The sequence below is a fragment of the Schistocerca piceifrons genome, chromosome 5 (assembly GCF_021461385.2).
Source record: "Schistocerca piceifrons isolate TAMUIC-IGC-003096 chromosome 5, iqSchPice1.1, whole genome shotgun sequence".
Classification (NCBI taxonomy): Eukaryota; Metazoa; Arthropoda; class Insecta; order Orthoptera; family Acrididae; genus Schistocerca; species Schistocerca piceifrons.
This window is the reverse complement of record NC_060142.1, coordinates 29,401,478-29,424,674: the sequence shown is the minus strand read 5'-3', so window position 1 is coordinate 29,424,674 and position 23,197 is coordinate 29,401,478. Positions and strand designations below refer to the sequence as shown.

The window sequence follows — 23,197 nt, the reverse complement described above, 5'->3', positions numbered from 1 at the left end:
TGCCTTCAGACAGTGTTTCTCGTGTATTTGAAGAATTTGCAGACATTTTTGCACCGGGCCTTGGTTGCGCTAAGAACTATAAAGCACATTTGGAACTGAAAGTAAACGCGCAACCGAAATTTTTCAGAGAGCGCAATGTTCCCCACGCATTGCGTGATGAGGTCGCAAAAACATTACACGATTTGGAATCACAAGGTGTAATTGAACGTGTGCAGTGCTCTCTCTGGGCATCACCCTTAGTCATTTTGCCAAAACCTTCCGGAAAATTGAGACTTTGTGTGGACTTCAAGGTAACAATGAATCCACAACTAGTGATTTCGACTTTTCCTTTACCCCGCCCAGAAGATCTTTTTGGCAAACTGTGCCCCGGTAAATATGTTTCGAAGTTGGACCTAGCAGATGCGTACTTACAAATATCGGTGGACGAAGACTCCCAGCGCGGTTTGGTGGTTGTTGTATCCTAGCCAGTAATGCCAACCGAGCCCGCTGCCAAAAGGTTGGCAGCATCAAAGTACGGACGCCGTCCGTATAAGCAGCGCCAGCGATACAGGAAATCGCCGCAAGTCTGCGCGCGCCACCGCTGGCTTCTGGCTTCTTAAGCGCTGGAGTCGCGAGCGCTAGGACAGTTCTGTATTCGCCGCTCAGTTGTATACTCGCCACCGAATTGTGTACTTGCTAGTCAGTTGTGTGTTCATCGCAGCAGAGTTGTTGTTTGTCGTCAGCCGACGCTGACCTAGCCGCTCCGACTCGAACTAGACAGATTTCTGTAGACACCGAGTTCACTACTGTGTTACTGTATCTTCATTAATAAAAGATAAGTACCGACTTTTATTTAATATGAGTGTTTGGGCTTTCATCTTTCTGTTCACTGTTCCAGCGGACCGGTCGGCCCGCTATTAAAAGCGTGGCGGTGACTTCGTAAGCCATTTCTACAGCCAAGTGTTTGTCGCTACGAACACCGCCACAAAAGTGGTTAACACGCATCTTGGTTTGTATCGATTCAAACGACTGCCATTCGGGTGTGCATCCGCCCCTGCATTGTTTCAGCAATATCTATAAACAGTTTGTGCGTCGGTCCCTACTGCAGCAAACTATCTGGACGATATTGTGATCTCCGGAAAGACGGAAGAAGAACATTTAGCCAATCTCGGAACATTATTTCAGGTCTTGCGACAAAAAGGTCTTCGCTTGCGGAAGGACAAATGTGTATTTTTGGCTCGTGACTTGCCCTACCTGGGACATGTACTCAATGAACAAGGCATACATCCTAGTCCCGAGCACCTCTGTGCCATACAGGACTTGCCTTCGCCGCAGAATTTGAATCAGCTACAGAGTGTGCTGGGAAAAGTTAATTGTTATCACCGTTATATCCCACACGCCTCTTCCATTTCAGCTCCGCTTCATCGCTTACGCCGTAAAGGTGTTCCGTTCGTCTGGACGACGGAATGCGAACGCGCCTTTCGCCAGTTGAAATCGGCGTTGCTTTCCAATACTTGCCTTACGCCATTCGATCCCCAGAAGCCCCTTTTGTTGATGGTGGATGCATCGGATTTTGGGATCGGTGCTGTGCTTGCGCACAAAGATGGATCGAACGATCGCCCTATTGCCTTTGCGTCCAAATTTCTCTCGTCTGCGCAAAGAAATTATTCACAGATCGAGAAAGAAGCATTGGCTCTCGTATTTGGTGTTACAAAGTTTCATGATTTCTTGTATGGTCGTCACTTTACCATCATCACAGACCACAAACCTTTGACATCGCTTTTTCTTCGGAACAAGCCTCTACCTCCACGTACAGCGCAGAAATTCATTCGCTGGTCTATTTTCCTCTCGCAGTACCGCTACGATATCTTGTATCGGTCCACTGCTAAGCACGGAAACGCAGATGCGTTGTCCCGTTCGCCTGTTGCTGAGGATAGAGCATTCGATTCCTCCGACCTTGCTTGCATGTTCATTGATTCGGCAACCGATGACGTGGTCGAATCCTTTCCGATTGATTTTCGTCGTGTAGCTACTGCCACAGCTGCCGACCCTGTCCTTGATACCGTTCTGCGTTTTGTTGCTACGCAATGGCCCTTGTCAAAGTCACGGATCGGGGATCCGTTGGTTCGCCGATTTTTTGCTCACCAGGAGAGACTTTTTGTTCGACTTGGTGTTTTGCTGTTGCGTTCTGATAATCAGTCGAGGGTCGTGGTTCCACGTTCGTTACAGTTCTCTGTCTTACAGCTTCTCCACCAAGGACATTGGGGTATAGTGAGAACCAAACAACTTGCTCGCCAGCACTGTACTTGGTTCGGAATCTATGCCGCGAATACGAAAATGTGCTCTTCTTGCCTGGTGTGTGCTGAACAACAATCAGCCCCACCGCGGAAATTCTTTGCATGGCCAAAAGCCACTTCCCCTTGGCAACGCTTACACATCGATTTTGCTGGGCCATTCTGGAATGCTCGGTGGTTGGTTGTGGTAGATTCATTCAGTAATTTTCCTTTTGTTGTCCGGATGTCTTCCACGACGTCATCTGCCACCATCCAAGCGTTATCTGCTATCTTTTGTATTGAAGGTCTTCCACAGACTATTGTTTCCGATTTTTTATTTTTTTGGTCATCAGTCTACTGACTGGTTTGATGCGGCCCGGCACGAATTCCTTTCCTGTGCTAACCTCTTCATCTCAGAGTAGCACTTGCAACCTACGTCCTCAATTATTTGCTTCACGTATTCCAAACTCTGTCTTCCTCTACAGTTTTTGCCCTCTACAGCTCCCTCTAGTACCATTCCCTCATGTCTTAGCAGATGTCCTATCATCCTGTCCCTTCTCCTTATCAGTGTTTTCCACATATTCCTTTCCTCTCCGATTCTGCGTAGAACCTCCTCATTCCTTACCTTATCAGTGCACCTAATTTTCAACATTCGTCTATAGCACCACATCTCAAATACTTCGATTCTCTTCTGTTCCGGTTTTCCCACAATCCATGTTTCAATACCATACAACGCTGTACTCCAGACGTACATCCTCAGAAATTTCTTCCTCAAATTAAGGCGGGTATTTGATATTAGTAGACTTCTCTTGGCCAGAAATGCCTTTTTTTGCCATAGCGAGTCTGCTTTTGATGTCCTCCTTGCTCCGTCCGTCATTGGTTATTTTACTGCCTAGGTAGCATAATTCCTTAACTTCATTGATTTCGTGACCATCAATCCTGATGTTAAGTTTCTCGCTTTTCTCGTTTCTACTACTTCTCATTACCTTCGTCTTTCTCCGATTTACTCTCAAACCATACTGTGTACTCATTAGACTGTTCATTCCGTTCAGCAGATCATTTAATTCTTCTTCACTTTCACTCAGGATAGCAATGTCATCAGCGAATCGTATCATTGATATCCTTTCACCTTGTATTTTAATTCCACTCCTGAACCTATCTTTTATTTCCATCATTGCTTCCTCGATGTACAGATTGAAGAGTAGGGGCGAAAGGCTACAGCCTTGTCTTACACCCCTCTTAATACGAGCACTTCGTTCGTGATCGTCCACTCTTATTATTCCCTCTTGGTTGTTGTACATATTGTATATGACCCGTCTCTCCCTATAGCTTACCCCTACTTTTTTCAGAATCTCGAACAGCTTGCACCATTTTATATTGTCGAACGCTTTTTCCAGGTCGACAAATCCTATGAAAGTGTCTTGATTTTTCTTTAGCCTTGCTTCCATTACTAGCCGTAACGTCAGAATTGCCTCTTTCGTCCCTTTACTTTTCCTAAAGCAAACTGATCGTCACCTAGCGCATTTTCAATTTTCTTTTCCATTCTTCTGTATATTATTCTTGTAAGCAGCTCCGATGCATGAGCTGTTAAGCTGATTATGCGATAATTCTCGCACTTGTCAGCTCTTGCCGTCTTCGGAATTGTGTGAATGATGCTTTTCCGAAATTCAGATGGTATGTCGCCAGGCTCATATATTCTACACACCAACGTGAAAAGTCGTTTTGTTGCCACTTCCCCCAATGATATTAGAAATTCTGATGGAATGTTATCTATCCCTTCTGCCTTATTTGACCGTAAGTCCTCCAAAGCTCTTTTAAGTTTCGATTCTAATACTGGATCCCCTATCTCTTCTAAATCGACTCCTGTTTCTTCTTCTATCACATCATACAAATCTTCAGCCTCATAGAGGCTTTCAATGTATTCTTTCCACCTATCTGCTCTCTCCTCTGCATTTAACAGTGGAATTCCCGTTGCACTCTTAATGTTACCACCGTTGCTTTTAATGTCACCAAAGGTTGTTTTGACTTTCCTGTATGCTGAGTCTGTCCTTCCGGCAATTATATCTTTTTCGATTACTAGCTGAAACTTGTTACAGAACTCAATTAGTCTTTCTCCTCTTTCATTCCTTGTCCCAAGCCCATATTCTCCATTAAGCTTTTCTTCTACTCCTTCCCCTACAACAGCATTCCAGTCGCCCATGACTATTAGATTTTCGTCCCCCTTTACATACTGCATTACCCTTTCAATATCCTCGTACACTTTCTCTATCTGTTCATCTTCAGCTTGCGACGTCGGCATGTATACCTGAACTATCGTTGTCGGTGTTGGTCTGCTGTCGATTCTGATTAGAACAACCCAGTCACTGAACTGTTCACAGTAACACACCCTCTGCCCTACCTTCCTATTCATAACGAAAACTACATCTGTTATTCCATTTTCTGCTGCTGTTGATATTACCCGATACTCATCCAACCAGAAATCCTTGTCTTCCTTCCACTTCACTTCATTGACCCCTTCTATATCTAGATTGAGCCTTTTCATTTCCCTTTTCATATTTTCTAGTTTCCCTACCACGTTCAAGCTTCTGACATTCCATGCCCCGACTCGTAGAACGTTATCCTTTCGTTGATTATTCAATCTTTTTGTCATGGTAACCCACCCCTTGGCAGTCCCCTCCCAAAGATCCGAATGGGGAACTATTCCGGAATCTTTTGCCAATTGAGAGATCATCATGACACTTCTTCAATTACAGGCCACATGTCCTGTGGATACACGTTACGTGTCTTTAATGCAGTGGTTTCCATTGCCTTCTGCATCCTCATGTCGTTGATCATTGCTGATTCTTCCGCCTTTAGGGGCAATTTCCAACCCCTAGGACAAGAGAGTGCCCTGAACCTCTATCCGCTCCTCCGCCCTCTTTGACAAGGCTGTTGGCAGAATGAGGCTGACTTCTTATGCCGGAAGCCTTCGGCCGCCAATGCTGATTATGAATCAAAGACGTTACCCCTAGACCACGGGTGCGTTTCCGACAATGGCCCACAATTCATGTCCGCAGAATTTCAGTCATTCTGCAAGGCCAATGGTATTCAACATCTGACGTCCGCGCCGTTTTCGCCACAGTCCAACGGTGCCGCTGAACGATTGTTCAGGACTTTCAAGTCACAGATGTTGAAGTTAAAAGAGTCTCATTCTTGGGAGAACGCGTTATTGCTCTTTTTGTCCTCGTATCGCTCTCAGCGCCGAGATGGTCGCTCGCCGGCTCAGTTGCTCCACGGTCGTCATCATCGAACCTTGATGTCTTTGCTACATCCGCCGCATCAAGTTCCTGTGCAGCGGCAGACACCTGCTTTTGCTCCAGGCGACGTTGTCTACTATCGTCACTACCGAGGTTCACGGCGTTGGCTCGAAGGGCGCACTCTTCGCTGCCTCGGCCGCGCTATGTATCGGGGGCCTCTGGTGAGGTGCGTCGGCATCTCAACCAGCTGCGCCTCTGTCGTCTCATGGGATCTGCCGCTCGCCGTCTGCTTTCAGCGACGGTGCCGTCCGGTCAGCGCCCTGGGGACCCATCTACTGGCTCGCCTCAGCCCCAAGTGTTACCGACGCTGCCTTCCATTTTGCCCCATGGCGACGCGCCGCCGCCACCGCCGCCGCCGCCTGTTCTCTCGCTGCAACCGCCGGGCGCCTCCCTGGGTCACGCGCTGCCGATCGCTTCCCTTGACCGGATGTCCTCCGACATGGAACTCTTGCCCACTCCGGACCATATGTCGTCTTCGCCCATCGGGTGCCCCGACCCGATGGAGGTCGACCCCTCGGCCCCTCCTGTCTCTCTGCGGGCGCATACACCACATGTTGGCGTGCACCCTGGAGCAGGTTTTCAGGCGTTTCCTAGCTCCCCGCGGTCCGAATAGCAGGGTGCGGGTGGCACAGCCTCGCCTGTTGTTAGGCTCCCCACCTCGTCGCATACGTCAACATGGGGTCCTCCCCACGGTGGGCGGAAGCCTTATGCCACAACCGTACGCCGATTTGCGGGGGAGGAATGTGGTGTCACCGCCAGACACTACACTTGCTAGGTGGTAGCCTTTAAATCGGCCGCGGTCCGTTAGTATACCTCGGACCCGCGTGTAGCCACTATCAGTGATTGCAGACCGAGCGCCGCCACACGGCAGGTCTAGAGAGATTTCCTAGCACTCGCCCAGTTGTACAACCGACTTTACTAGCGGTTGTTCTAATCAGAATCGACAGCAGACCAACACCGACAACGATAGTTCAGGTATACATGCCGACGTCGCAAGCTGAAGATGAACAGATAGAGAAAGTGTACGAGGATATTGAAAGGGCAATGCAGTATGTAAAGGGGGACGAAAATCTAATAGTCATGGGCGACTGGAATGCTGTTATAGGGGAAGGAGTAGAAGAAAAGTTTGAAGGAGAATATGGGCTTGGGACAAGGAATGAAAGAGGAGAAAGACTAATTGGGCTCTGTAACAAGTTTCAGCTAGTAATCGAAAAAGATATAATTGCCGGAAGGACAGACTCAGCATACAGGAAAGTCAAAACAACCTTTGGTGACATTAAAAGCAACGGTGGTCTAGAGAGACTTCCTAGCACTCGCCCAGTTGTACAACCGACTTTGCTAGCGATGGTTCACTGGAAAAATACGCTCTCATTTGCTGAGACGATAGTTTAACATATCCTTCAGCTACGTCATTTGCTACGACCTAGCAAGGCGCCATTATCAGTTACTATTGATATTATTAATCATGTACCGTCAAGACCGACATTCTTCATTAACGGATTAAAGTTAAGTATTCCACCAGCTACGTCCGTTTTTCTAAATTCTAATTTCCTTGTCCTGTTCCAGACCTCACACCAGCCTGCGTGAGCTAAAACGCGTGCCTTTCGGCGTCCTCCAGTAACACAGTGTTGGCTCTCCTGCCAACCAAAACATCTTCTGTAGTCTTCCGTCCTTAGTTATTTCTGTATCCTCCAGAAGCTACGGAACGTAGCTGTACATAGAAGAGCAATGTGTTGTTACTACCCGTTTCATACTTTCGCCTTACATCATATGAGTGTCGGAACTTAGGTAGTGGCAACTATTTATTCACGACCGATACAAAAGAACGGAGCAGTCTACTGCCTGTTGAATCTCTGGAACAGTTCTGAAGCGAATGCCACGAAGTGGTTCCTTCACCTTCGGAATCAAGTCAAAGTCACAAGGACTTAGGTTCGGGATGTATGGTGGATGGTACAGTACTTCCCAGTCGACAGGCAGTAGACCGCTCCATTCTCACCATCAACAGAAGAGACTCTGCTAACGGTATACTACGCCTTCCACATCGCTGGCAACGGGTTCTACACAATGCTGATGACTACTTTGAAGAAGAGTAACAGGTTCAAACATGTAACTCTTTTGTATCGGTTGCGAATAAATAGTTGCCACTATTTAAGTTCCAACCCTTGTACAAACAGATTCCATATGCACATGCGTCCATCACAAGCCCATATAAGCTGACAAGCGGGTCGTATCAAGACAGTATCAACAGTAACACAAGACAACGTCACGACTCAACTACAAACAAGAAAATCCAAACTGGACCTTCTACACGATATCGTAGTTATATTTCACTGAATTGAGAACTAGGCCACAATTCAAGACAGATCAGAGCAAGTGAACAGTGAATTACTGCAACGCACAATCTTCATACTACAATTACATATTATAAAGCTTATATAAAGAAACTACTGCAAATCGTTGTTAATCAATATTTGGCCATAGATATTGGATAAATGTACGCTGAGCTGACGAAAGTTCTATGTTACTTTCTAATATCGTGGTGGAGCTCCTTTTGGCTAGCAGGGTACAGCCACTCGGCAGCTCGTCGTGGCATGGACTCAACAAGTCGTTGGAAATATTAAGCCATGGTGTCTCCACAGCCGTCAAAATCTGCGAGAGTGCTGCCGGTGCAGGATTCTGTGCACGAACTGACCTCTCGATTATGTCCCATAAGCGCTCCATGGATGGCCAAATCATTCACTCGAACTGTCGAGAATGTTCAATCGCGAACAGGTGTGGCCCTGTGACATGGCGGATTGGCATCCATACAAATTCTATTGTTGTTTGGAAACTTGAGGACCATGAATGGCTGCAAATGGTCTCCTAATAACCAGGCATAGCCCTTTATAGTCAATGATCTATTGAGATGTACCAGACGAGGGAGTCCATCCCATGGAAACACAGGCCATACCATTAACCACCAGCTTGCACAGTGCCTTTCTGCCAACCTGGATCCAAGGCTTCGTGTGGAATGCACCACATGCGAATCACATCATCGGATCTTACTAATTCCAATCGGGACTCATGTGACCACGCCACAGTTTTCCGGACGCCTAGGGTCCAACCGATATGATCATGAGTCAGGAGAGGTGCAGTAGGCGATGTCGTGCAGCGAGCAAAGGCATTCGCATGGATCGTCGACTGCCACAGCCCATTAACGACGAATTTCGCCACCCGCACTGTCCTAACGGATACCTACATCGAACATTGTTCATTGACTTCTGCGGTTATTTCATGCAGTGTTGCTTGTCTGTTAGTACTGCCAACTCTATGCTAACGCCACTGTTCTCAGACGTTAAGTAAAGACAGTTCGAGTCGTGTCCTAACCTAAGCTCGACGCCCAATGTTGAAAATGGTGATCAACAATATGTGGGACAAACTAAAATCACGATCGCTTTGTTCATTGCTTTTTAAGACTAACCACTACGAGCAAGCTCAGGAAAGAAAAATTTCATAATATGCTTGCCTGCATAGCCATCTTCCGCAGCAACATTCCAGTTTTAGCGGCAAAAGCAAACTGTAATTTCTCGCTGTCATTGTTTACCTGAAACTATCCTCACATTGGCTACACTGCATGCCGTGTTACCAACAGATGAACAGGCCCAGTTGGCACTTGATTGCAGAATATAAGCGACACAGGCAGATTCCAAACAAAAACAGAACGATAAAAAATATGAGCAAATAGAAAAGTCAGTATGGTGATGAAAACGACACGGCGAAGTCTTAGAAATAAAAAAATTAAATTTAAAACAATTAAATGGATAAAAATTATAGTTAAAGACATTCAGTAGGATTTACAAAGATAAAAAACTCCGCTATATTTGATGAGATTAGACCTTAAATCTTCTACAATTCTAACCACTTTGCTATGCCGTTACACCACGAAGTGCTGTTGTATTTATGACTGTGTCGTCCCATGCGCAACGGTTAATTGACAGCCTTCAAAAATTGGCCTTCAAGCCATGTCGTGCGAAGCTTATCTAATGTAACCCGATCTTTGTGATTATAATAACTGTGTAAATGACGCTGGATCACGTCTTGTGCGAAAGAATCCATTAGTGTTTGCTAAGGTCTGTATATGAGACATCTGGATTTCGTTGGCATCATTGTGTGTGTGTGTGTGTGTGTGTGTGTGTGTGTGTGTGTGTGTGTATGTGTGTGCGATGTTGTTTTTGGTGTGATTATCATGTGTAATGAAATACGAAATAAAATGGGAGGACCCTGGATTCAGAATCCAGAAATATCAGACAAGGAAGAGGGAGTGAACTAATTATTCCGGCAGTTTGGCGAACGGTTCAGGCGTGACGTTGAGCGCTCTGATTGGAAGAAAACAGCTCCAACACTGGAAATGTCAACTATCAAATAATTTTAGTTGGAATTTAGTGGTAAATGAAGCATCAGCATTAGGGATCACGAAGTAAACCAAGTCCAGGAAACCTCTTCCTTCGAAGCAAAATAACATATGACAGACGAACCAATGAGGACATAAAAATCAGACTGTCACAAGCAAAGAAGACATTCCTGGCCAGGAGAATTGTGCTAGTATCAAACATCTGCCATAATCTGAGGAATAAATTGCTGAGAACGTACATTTGGATCACAGCATTTTATGGTGGTGAACAGTCGGAAAACCGGATGCTAGTGAAGGATGTTGAAACTTTGGTGGAATGACGAGATAAGGGGTGAGGAGGTCTTCGTATACTCGGCGAGAATGCGAACATATGAAGAACATTGACAAGAAAGAAGGACAGGATGATAGCAGACGTATTGAGACAACAGGCAGTAATTTCTATGGTACTAGAGACACCTGTAGAGGATGTGGGGAAGACAGAGGTCGGAATACATTCAGTGAATTAATTTCAACGTTGGATGCAAGAGCTACTTTGTGATTCAGTAGTTGGGACAACAGGGCAATTCGTGATGGGCCGCAACACATCAGTGAGAAGAGAGGTACTTTACTGAAGAAAGAGATCTTCGTCTCTGCGAATCAGCCCCTGGTGTCTTCCTTGCATCGACCAGACTGTGTAATCTTGATTTCTTGAGAGAAAAACTATTTCACTACATCTAATACTGTATCTTTTCATATTTTTTGCTAATCAAGTCATTATGTCATTCCTAGTACTTTTAATTTTCTTCATGTTTGTCCTGTTTTATCCTCAGGCTATATTTCATTTTACGTCTTCTGTCCATTCCTTGCAACAGGTCTACTAAGTCTTTCTTACATCTGGCTAGCAGGTGTACATTGCCTGCTAACATTAGCAGCACTCGCTGCTGTCCCCCTTGAACTTACACCAGCGGGTTATCATTAAAGTGCTGCTACTCACAAAAGTCCAGTGTGGCATGTAACTACCGTCGTCCACCAAGGCCAAATCTGGCGCTGTACACCATGTCGTCGACGTCTCCGGCGCTTATATTGAACAAATGTGTAAGTGGCTGTTAATAATAGAATCAACATGTGCCTTTCAACCATATTTGAGCTTCTCCACTCACATGCCATCCTAATCCATTACATAAGGAAACATTTCTGAACGTCTTTCTTGTATTTACAGCGCCAGATTTGCACTTTGTGGGCAAAAATGTAACTAATTTTTTCCAGCGTCAATTGGTCCCGAGTTAACGTACCAAGTCTAATACTAGTCTAGACTCTCTGCTACTTTACGCTTCCATACAATAATTACAGTTCACACTGGACCTCAGTAAGCAGCCCTATTTAATTATAACCACCGAGTATTTATTTTCCGAAATTTTCTTTCACTTGTTTTATTGTTCCTTCGACCTACAAGTTGAACAGGATGATAAGCTGCAACATCGTCTTACACATTTCCAATATTATGCCTCACACTTGTAGTTTGTACAGAACATTCGTCTGTCTGTGTATGTTTGTCCCAATCTTTTAAGGATTGAGAACACCTTATTTCGTCTTACGTTATCTAAGAATTTCTCTACATCCACAAATTCTTGGAAGTTTCCCTGTCTCCTTGAATCTATCTTTCAGCACAATGGGAGATTTGTCTTACTGGTATCTCTTCCCTTTCTGAAACGAAACTGATACTATTCTTCTGTGTATTATTCTGGTCAGTAATTAAAAAGCGTGATTTGCTCGACTGTTCAAATGATGGAAGGCAGAAGAGACGGAGTGGAAATGTTGTAGTGTCGACGGTTTCGTTGTGGCAAGCATGGCTTAATGCTGCTGACTTTTTGTATGTGAAACTATTACTGAATACGTAGTAAACTAATTTGTACCATTTTATGTTTGAAAAAGATAAACAGCGTTGCAGGATTTTGTCCAGGCCCCATAAATATTCAGTGGGTGTGGAAATCATTCGCTCGAAGTGTTCAGAATGTCCTTCAAACAAATCGCGAACAATTGTGGCCGCTGACATAGCGCTTTGTAATCCGTAACAATTCCGTCCTTGTTTGCGGTCATGAAGTCCACGAATGGCTGCAAATGGTCTCCAAGTATCAGATAATAACAATTTCCAGTGAATGATCGGTTCAGATGGACCAGAGGACCAAATCACATTCCATGCAAACGCAGCCCAAACCACTGTCGTGCCCAGCAAAAGCTTGCACAGTGCTATGTTGACAACTTGGATGCGTGGCTTCGTGGGGTCTGCACCACCATCGAATCATCAGTCCACTGGATAGTTTGACGTGGGCTGCCACGAGTTCCCCTTCACTGTCAATGACTAATGATTACAATCTACGTCCTGAATCGTTCACTGGGTTTATTCCAGTCTCTGTTTTCAACGGGTTTTACCTACTACAGCTCCGTCCAATACCACGGAAGTCATTAGCTGATGTCTTAACAGATGTCTTACCATCTTCTTGTTAGAGTTTTGTATATGTTTCTTTTCCTGCCGATACTCTGAAGAACCTCCTCATTCCTTACCTAATCAGCCCTCCTAATTTTCAACAATCTTCTGCAACACCGTATTCAAATTCTTCGATTCTCGTCTTTTCTGGGTTTCCCACAATACGTATTTGACTAAAATACGATGATATGCTCAAACGTACATTCTCAAAAATTTCTTACTCAATTTAACACGTGTATTTCATACTAGTAGATTTCTCTTGGTTAGGAATGCCATTTCTGCCAGTAGTAGCCTGCGTTTTATGTCATCTTTACTCCGTCCGTCATTGGTTGTTTTACTGCCTAAGTAACAGACTTCCTTAACTTCATCTACTTCGTGATCACCAGTATTGGGTTAAGTTTCTCACTCTTCATATTTCTGCTACTTCGCATTACTTTAATCTTTCTTCGATTTACTCTCCATATTGTGTATTCATTAAACGGTTCATTCGATACAGCAGATCCTGTAATTATTCTTCGTTTCCACTGAGGATAACAATGTCATCAGCGAATCTTATCATTGAAATCCCTTACCCTCTGAATTTAGTCCCACCCTTGCCACCCTTGAACTTTTCCGTAATTGCTTTTTCGGTGAATAGATTGAACAATGGAGGTGAAAGACTACACCCCTGTCTTACATTCTTTTTATTCCGAGTACTTCGTTCTTCGTTTCCCACTCTTCTTATTCCCTCTTGGTACTTATACTACTGCATATTACCCGTCTTTCCATATAGTTTACGACCATATTCCTGAGAATTTCCAATATCTTGTCCCATTTTACAATGTCGAACGATTTTTCAGGTCGACAAATCTTATGAATGTCTCTTGATTTTTCTTTAGTTTTGCTTCCATTATTAGCTACAACATCAGAAATGCCTCTGCGACGCCTTTACATTTTCCAAAGCCAAACTGATCGTTATCCAATACATCTCTCACCTAACACATCCCCAGCTTTCTTTTCCATTCTTCTGTATACTATTGTGATCTGTATCTATATGCATGAGCTGTTAAGCTGATTGTGCGATAATTCTCCCACTTGTCGGCTATTGCAGTGTTCGAAATTGTGTGAATGACGTTTTTCTGAAAGTCAGATGGTATATCGCCATACTAAAACATTCTACACGCCAATGTGAATAGTCGTTCTGTTGCCATTTCCCTTAACAATTTTAGAAAAATTCGTTCGTAAGTCTTCCAGAGCTCTTTTACATTCTAATACTGGAGCTCCTATCTTTTATACATCGACTCCTGTTTCTTATCCTATTGCGTCTTCAGACAAGTCTTCCCCCCTCATAGAGGCCTTCGATGTACTCCTTCCTCCCATCTGCTCTCTCCTCTGTATTGCACTCTTAATGTTACTATGCTGGCCTTTAATTCCACCAAAGGTTGTTGTGAGTTTGCTGCTTCTGTCCTCACGACAGTAATTTCATTTTCGATTTCTTCGTATTTACCCTGCAGCCATTTCGTCTTGGCTTCCCTGCACTTCCTGTTTCTTCCATTCCTAAGTAAACTATATTTCTACATTTTCCTGAACGTTTTTGTAATTCCTTCTTTCGTGGATCAACTGAAGAGTTTCTTGCGTTACCCAGGCTTTCGTCGCAGTTACCTTCTTTACCGACGTTTTCCTGTGTAATTTCCGTGATTGCTCTTTTCAGAGATGTTCATTCCTCTTATACTGAACTGCCTACTGAGCTATTACTTATCGCAGTATCTATAACCTCAGAGAACGTCAAGTGTACCTTCTCATTGTTTAGTACTTTCAAATACCGCTTCTTCGTGCACTTATCCTTCCTGACTACTCTCTTAAACTTCACCCTACTCTTCATCACTGCTAAATTGTGATCTGGTGCTGTATCTGCTACTGGGTACGCCTTAAAATCGGATATCTGATTTCGGAATCTCTGCCTAACCATGATGTAATCTAACTGAAATCTTCCTTTATCTTGCGGCATTTTCCAAGTATACCTCCTCCTATTGTGATTCTTGAGTAGAGTATTCGCTGTTACTAGCTGAAATTTATTGCAGAACTCAATTAGCCTCTCTCCTCTTTCATTCCTACTACCAATGGCATATATTGACGTAACTGTTTCTTCTACATTTGCTCCTACACCAGTACTGCAATCCTCCATCTCTATTAGATTTTTATCTCCAGTTACATACTGAATTACCAGTTCAATGTCCTCATATACTTTCTGCTTTTCTTCATCTTAAGCTTGCGACGACGGCATGTATGGTTGAACTATTGTTGTCGGTTGGGTTTTATATAGATTCTGATGAGAATAACCATAGATTGAACTAGTCACAGCAACCTACTCTCTGCTGCATCACCCCAAGGGCAATAGACTGTCCTGAACCTCTGTCCTTTGCTCCACCCTTTTTGTAAAGGCCTTTGGCAGTATGAGGGCGATTTCTATCCCAGAGGTCTTTGACCGCCAGTGTTGAGATTTTTATTCAAAATTTAAGCGTTGGAGTGATGCAGATGTTTCGATTAGTAATGAAGACGCTAGCCTCCTTTTTCTTTTTTGTTCATGTCATTTTGTTCGTTATTGGTCGTTGTATTTGCTCGGGGTGGACGTCCCATGTTGCTTGTGCAATTTCATCTTTTATCCATTCACTCAATTTTTTTATTACGGAGGGTAGCTGATCCTCTGATCGAACGCGTTGAGCTACAGTGCTGGCCACCCCTAGACCATGGCTGCTTGCAGCTCTTACCAACTCTAATCGGGGCTCATCTGAGCAGGCTACGGTTTTCCAGTCGTCTAAGGTCCAACTAATATGGTCACGAGCCCAAGAGAGGTGCTGTTGGCGATGTCGTGCCGTTAGCAAATGCACATGCGTCAGTCCTCTGCTGCCATAGCACATTAATGACCAATTTCGCAGCACTGTCCTAAAGGATACGGCGTCATAAGTTCCACATCATTTTTACAGTTATTTCACGCAGAAATGCTTCTTTGTTAGCATTGACAAATTTACACGAACGCCGCTGCTCTTGGTCGTAAAGTGAAGACTGGCGGCCACTGCATTGGCCTTCATAATTCCTGAAATTTGGTATGCTCGGCACACTCTTCAGACTGTGGATCCTGGAATAATGAATTAGCTAACGATTTCCGAAACAGAATGTCCCATGCGCCTGGCTCCATTTACCAATCCGAGTTCGAAGTCTGTTTACTCCTGTTGTGCGGCCATAATCAGATTGGTTCAAATTGCTCTGAGCACTATGCGACTTAACTTCTGAGGTCATCAGTCGCCTAGAACTTAGAACTAATTAAACCTAACTAAACTAAGGACATCACTCACATCCATGCCCGAGGCAGGATTCGAACCTGCGACCATAGCGGTCGCTCGGCTCCAGACTGTATCTCCTAGAACCGCACGGCCACTCCGGCCGGCGGCCATAATCACGTCGGATTCCTTTTCACATCAATGGCCTGAACGCAAATGACGCTCCACCGATGGACTGTCTCTTACACCTTGTGTGCGAGGCACTACTCTCATCTGTGTACGTACATATCGCTACCCGATGACTTTTGTAGAGTAAACTGCTAAATCTACGAACTGGCCGCACACAGGGGCTACACGCATCGAATTTCCCCTACATCTATATAATCTTGAGCCAATCCGTCACCTGCTATGCAGATATTGCATGACAGTTCCCTCTGTCTACAAGGAGCATGAAAAAAGAAACAAACCAGACGCTGTCTAACGAAAATCGCAGTAGAGATAGTAGCGCCACTGTCTGCCAGCTAAGAGGACCGAAACTCGCCGCTAGAGGGATATGGGTGCACACCCACGTGACTACAGGTCGGACTCGTCCACTGCACTCAGGTGTGCTGAAAACAGAGAAATAGAAGAAGAAGGGCAGAATGGAGGAGCGGATTTAATTACCGTGGATGGAGTGCGGGGAAGCAAAATTCATCAACGAATGGCATAAATATACGAAGAGCACTGCACGTACGTGGCAAGAGTCAAGGCGTGGCGCAAGCGAACGGATGTCGTTGGTTGATGACGCACGATCTGGAACACCACACCCCTTACCGGTGTCACTGTCCAGCAAGTGAAAGCCCTCGTTGTGCGACATGGGCGAGTTAAGGGGGCAGCCACTGTCCCGAAGACCAGACTGAGAGTCGTAATTGCGACGGACATGCATTGCTCTCCATGCACTTGTGCAATTCACTGATAAATTTTCCGTTCCCTGTAGTCCTTCCATTCTAAGGAAACCCACTACACCATTTCACTCTTGTTTTTTAACCTTCCATATTTCTGTTTCCTGCCGCACTGAGTGCAATGGATCATCGACTTTGCCGTAGCTATCACATACGTTTACCTACCAACATATGGATCCTATACCACGTCGGATTACCACCCCTTCTTATACTTAATACTTTCCAGCAATCTACACCATCCGCAAACTCGACTCCAATAATTCTGATACCTCCCGTGCCTGCCGCACCTGCACCGACACGTTCCATCAACTCCATATCTGCACTCTCTCCAAATTCCCTCCCAACGAAATCTCAACCGTCTCCGTCCCACAGGCAATGAAATCCGTCCCGACATTTACCCATCCTACCAACTACAGTTCCACCCTACCTAATCAAGTCTCTGTTCCCTTCCACTTCCGAGCTTTTCCATTTCCCCTTCACTTTCAATGAGAGTGTAATGCTTAATCATAAAGTCATAGTTTTCTATATCACCTTTCAAATGCATTCTTATGGCTCTGTTTCACCTTTTAGTATTCCTATTTAAAATTAATGACGATGAAAGTAAAGTTTATTTTATACAAAACCTTTATCTTAACAAATTTTAAAATCAGTTGTAAATCTATCATCTTTAAAATTATTGCATTTTCGCCTGTGTGAGTACTACTTATCCATTTGGCTGAGCAGCCGATTGACAGTACCACTGACAGCCCACTACCTGCCCATATGGGTCTGGGAGATGAAGTACCAATAAATAAAAAAGCATTAGTTGCGTAACTGGAACATCTTAACAGGTTTAACGAAAACAGAAATATCAGATCTAAAGCTCTGTTCATTTATTTTCCTACTGTCCACTCCAGTTTCAAAAAACCATTCAACATTCGTTCTCACAGTCATTCTGCAGTATACTCGTATTTACAGTGGCTTCTGCCTCAGGGACCAAATTTGCTACAGGAGCTGCTGATTCAGCTCTTAATTAGTCTTCTCCCCTTAGTACTATAGCTTACAACTGCCTAATATCACTGGCAACCAGGTTCTAAGTCCAGAGAGCAGCCAAGTCAACATGAGCAGCAGGTACACCATTCCGAGAGACGAAACAGCCACCGCAGCGTTGCTATTCCGAGTTGTGGACAGAACGTAGCACGATGAGAACTGCCTTGTAGACGTCGGTGGTGGCGTTAAATAAGGCTCCGTAGCTAATAGAGTCGGCGGCTGGGGTCGCTGTACATTCTCGTCGGCCAGTCGCTGTGTGTTCTGGTCGGCAACCTGCTGTGGCTTGAAGAGCGCGCGCGCGAAGGCGGCCTGCGGACCGCGCATCGGGGAGTGGCGGCCAACGATGCGGTTCTCGACAGCGCGTAATGGAGCGGAGGTCTAATGGCGGTGGACACCACTAAATGCATTGCCATTCTTTTGTTTTATCTTTCATTCTTAACAAATTTTAAAATCACTTTTAACTGTGAGCCGTGCGTGGCTCGTGTTCGAGCCATATATCATTTGTCATCCTGTTTTTACCGTACTACCACCTCGTTATGTTAATGTCAATTACTGGCGTCACTGAGTTGCCGCCTTGCCTGCCCCTGAGCGGCAGCAGCGGCGCTTATCGATATAAGCCGTGGCGTATTATCTTTGCTGACTGCTATTACTTCTCGGTTGTCCTGTGTTCGGTAGTTAGTTCGGATCTGCCAGTGAGTTGGGAGGGGCTAGCAGTGCAGTTCGGACCTGGCAGAGTTTGACTTAGGACGCGGCTCAAGTTCAGTCGGGGCGCGGCTGCAGTGAGGTCCGGACAGCCATGACTCGCGCGACGGTTGCCGATGCATCTCACTTGAGTGCGAAACACCTTGGTTGGTCGTCGGTCGGTCGTCTTGTCGGACGACGTGTATGTTGGCCGGCGATCGCTTATGGGTTGCCTGCGTGTGCCGACTCGTGATATGTCCTTGTTATTGCACACTCGCTGCCGTTAGTATTGTCCAGTCCTTCGTGCAAGTGTTTGTGAAACTGTATGTAGCTTGTGATGTCACTGCTCAGTTATTTTAGCGCTGTCTCCGTGCTGATGTGTGGCATTCGGTCGGTTGGTGTGGAGCAGCGAGGAAATCTCCGCGGGGCGTGGTTTGGCCGGGCCCGCTGGCGGTCTCAATGCAGTGTCAGAGTGTGTGGCGCTCTTCCCATTGTTCGGAGGCCCGTGGCTCACCGACCCTGGACAGTAAAGTTGAATTTGGATTTAATTTACCAGCAAGTCAAGACTGTTCAGATTGTGCCGTTTCGTTCTCGTTGTTGGCTGTTGGGACATTCCCATGAGCAACAATGTGCGTGTTCCAGTTGTCAGTGTAACTGTATTTGGTTATTTGCAATCGAAGTGCACCAGCGGGCCGGCCGCGGTGGCCGAGCGGTTCTAGGCGCTTCAGTCCGGAACCACGCGACTGCTACGGTCGCAGGTTCGAATCCTGCCTCGGGCATGAATGTGTGTGACATCCTTATGTTGGTTAGGTTTAATTAGTTCTAAGATCTAGGGGACTGATGACCTCAGACGTTAAGTCCCATAGTGCTCAGAACCATAGTGCATAGCGCACCAGCGGAATTTTCTGCCTTGTGCCCATTAACGTTCCCGTTACCTGACCTGGCCGTTGACGTAAATTTAGGCAGTGTCCTTTCCTCACCGTGTTGTCGCTGTCCAGCATGGTGTGTAGTTCAACAGCTTAATGTATGTTTGGTTGTGGGCGTCCTTGCCTTTTACTTTTGCATTGAACTCCCAGTTGTGCGCTGGTCGAGTGGATCGCAAGTTACCTTGTCAGTGGGTCCGTTGACTGCCTGTTGGTTGGGTTGTCGTCGGATCGAGAATGGTTGGGCCGGCTCTTTGTCTCACCTAAGTGAATGTTAGTATTTCAAGCGCTGGTCGACCCCCGAAACTTCTGAGCGCCGTTAGCTGCTCTTCCTTTTCTTATTGTCTGTTGTGTGTATTTGTATGGCTCATAGCCGATGGTTTTTAGTGGTGTTTTAAGTCATGGGCCTTCAGCCACTTAAAAATTAATGTTCCTTGCTTTTCAAGTGTTAGATTGTTTGGGCCTTCAGCCTGATTAAAATATTGTTTAAAGATAAAGCCTTGGGCCTTCTACCTACTAAAAATTATTTTAGTTGTGTTTTGAGTCATGGTTCTTCAGCCGTTTTAAAATTAAATGTTTCTTGCTTGTCAAGTGTTAGATTGTTAAGGCCTTAAGCCTGATTAATATATTGTTTAAAGATAAAGTTGTGAGCCTTCTGCCTAATAAAAATTATTTTAGTTGCATTTTAAGTCATGGGCCTTCAGCCACTTAAAAATTAAAGTTCCTTGGTTGTCAAGTGTTAGATTGATAGGGGCCTTCAGCCTAATTTAAGGTAAGGCTTTGTTGTCTAAATTTATGTTACCTTGAATTTTAAGTCTTGGGGCTTTCAGCCGATTTTAAATTAAGGACCCTTGTCTTTCGAGCATCAGACTGTTTGGAGCCTTCAGCCTAATTGAAGATAGGCCTTCTGCCTTGTGTTGTTTTTATTTAATTTTAAACTTGAATCTTAAATCATCGGCCTTCAGCCGCCTTTAAATTAAGGTTGTTCCTTTTTAAGTCTTGGAGCTTTGGGCCTTCAGTCAAATTATAGAAGTGATTTAACGTGTGGTCTTTTGAATTCTAAATATTCTTTTTGGCGTCTGAATGTTGAGTTAATGGCTTTTAGCCGTTCCTTTTAAATTAAAGTGGTTGTGCCCTTAAGGCAGAAGATACGGAGGCGTATTCAGCCGATAACCAAGTTCAAGAATTTGTACTGTAACGTTTGATCCAAGAAATAAAGTTATATGTGTTTTGGGTGTAACTGACAGTCGCTCATTTTGGCCCCTTTCCACAATTCCAACTGCCTGTCGCGTCCTGCGGGTTTGGCAGGGCGTTTCAAACTGTGTCGTCTTAAATTTATTTCATTTTCGTCTTTGTGAGTACTACATATCCATTTGGCTGAAGAGCCGATTGACAGTATCACTGACAGCCCCCTATCCCCTGCCACCTCCCCATATGGGACAGGCAGATGAAACCAATAAAGAAAAAGGAAGTAATAGTTGAATTTCTGGAGCATCTTAACAAGTTTAACAAAAACATCAGAGGTATATGATCTCAACATCCGTTCGTTTATTTTCCCGCCGTCGACACCAGTTTCAAAAAACGATATTTGTTCTTACAGTCATTTTGCACTGCAGTCGTATTTACAGTGGCTTCTGCCTCAGAGACGACATTTACTGCATGAGCTGCAGTTTCACCTCTTATTTACTCTTCTATGCTTATTACTGTCTTCTGAAAGAGCACTTCGCTTCTAAATTTACAACTGCTTGATATCATGGAGAAACCGCTAACGCTTAGGATCAGCACGTATGCAGTGTTAGTGCTGGAAAGCATCCCGACATTGAGCTATGCTCGGTTTATCGAAACTCCGCGTGCGAGTGGAGCATTCGAGTCTGTCACAAGGTTCCCCAGAGGATTTTCTTGTTTGAAAGGTAAATTCTAGAACTGAATATCTGCCCCAGAATGTTCCCAACTGGGTCCCTCAGTGTCCCACTAACAACTCATCTGGTATTTGGCCGAAAAATCCGTGCCTCTACAACCTGTCATTGCTCTATGCTATACTTAGTAAAACTTGCTGTAGCAGTCTTGTACGACAGATCCAGTTCATATAAGCACAGGCACCACAATATTGTAACAGCAATGTTTGGAGACGATTTGTTCAAAATTGAAGAGCGGTATAATAGTTTAAGCAATCAAATCTAAACTCATAATTTTACTTTGGGGATCTTAGAAAAGTACAGTAGAATAGTCACAAAGCTGACTGACCCATCTCGTCGGGCAGATGCGGCTGCATCCTGAGCCAGTCTCGTACAGACGCTATGGTCCTCTTGATGTCGTCTTCGTCTGTCCCCAGTTTTTTCCTGATGGTCTCCATTTGCTCCCGCGTCGCAGGGATGAGGCTGTAGCGATCGCTCATTACTGGTTTTCTGTAAGCAGAAGAAAGGGCGCGTTGCCAGAGAGTCGCACCGACACTCAAAGTTCTCAAAACTTCAGATAGTGGGTGCAAATTTCGCCGCTTGTGACATATACATTTGCTGCTTCGGCACAAAATGATCATTTAATTATTTTTCCATTCGAAAATAAACACGTTTTATGGTCCTTTACCTCAGTCGGTAAAAACAGAACCCCTATAGGATCAACTATATGAACACGGAGTGTCTGTTCTTTCGGACATGTCCAATAAACGGACACCACGTATTCATACAGTTGACCCTATTGGGTTCCCATTTTACCGATTGAGGTACAGAACACTAAAACCTGTTATATTCGAATGAGAAAAGAATTAACTGGTGATATTACCTCGATACGCAATGACTCTACCACTTTCAGTGGGGAAGCACAATTACGTCCGATCTCCTGTGGGAATCTCAAAGTAGCAGGCATGGAGGATATGGGCTGGGACTGCACACAGGTGGCGTTAGGTGGGAATGAGATGGGCCGAGAGGCGTGCCGAGGAAGTCCGTGCAATTGCGATAAACACTGTGTGCAGGTGGTGCAGTGACTAAGCAGGAGATCCCGAGTTACAATCCCAGTCTGGCACACATTTTCAGTCGTCGCTGCTGATCCTGCATAAAGTCCTGATGCAGCTGACATCAATGGCCCCTCCCCTTTCCCCTTATTTCTCCCACCACCACCACCAATTTACATAATGTAGGATCACTTTGTTTCTCTGTTTGTTCGACTGTCAAAAACCTTGTTTCTCAGGTGCGAGTAGACAAATCAAGTTTAAGTCACATACAAATGTCTGTAGGCCTTAGGTTGTGCAATAAATGTAACCTTCTAAGTTAGTGCCACCAAAAGATACGGCTATTTATGCCACATATTTTGACACTCGCAAACTCACTCATCAAAACTTACCTCTCGCCTTAAATCATGAAATTTGGCAAGAAGCAAGTTTTCACAGTACAAGTAAAGGAAAAAATTGGATAGTCTTTAATTCGTAACTGCAAATACGAAAAGAAATTTTCTTTTGTCGTTTTCATCGACGCCAAATTTGAAATAAAAAAGCATTTTGTCGCTACGCTAAAAGTCAAATATCAGGCAAGGAGTGAAGTTATTGCTTATACAACACATTCCGGAATTTATCCATCATCAGATATGCAGGAGCGATAGCTGTAATTAGATATGGCGTTTTAAGCTGTATGTGAAACAAATATTAGCGGACTACTTTATTCGACTTTTACCGTTGCTAACCAGTCAGCCTGCAGAACTACCGGTTATTTTAATAATGGTCGCTTGCCTCTTGCAAGACTTTATGTCATATTTGTGGTAGTGACATTAAAACATTCTCGAAAATCTTGGAATCCATGAAGCGATATCATGTCAGTTTTAATGTCGATAAGAGGCAAAAATGGTCGAGATTCTCAGTTCCCAGTGTGAATGAACTGTCTATATACATAATGAAGTTTGCAAGGAACCCTTAGTCTCAATCGGACCTGGCCAGCTTTTTATTTTGTATACGAATAGATCTTAGGCAAAACTTTCA

At 44.6% G+C, this 23,197-nt stretch overlaps 1 protein-coding gene across 1 annotated transcript in view; it reads right to left on the bottom strand.

Annotated features, from left to right (window-relative positions):
• The window catches only part of LOC124798541 (retinol-binding protein pinta-like), a 128,073-nt gene that overhangs the window by 90,503 nt on the left and 14,373 nt on the right, over positions 1-23,197 (bottom strand). The window contains exon 2 of the mRNA XM_047261991.1: positions 21,478-21,638. Within this exon, the coding sequence (XP_047117947.1) occupies positions 21,478-21,628 (151 nt within the window). The 5' untranslated portion in view covers positions 21,629-21,638. The remainder of the gene's footprint in view (positions 1-21,477; positions 21,639-23,197) is intronic.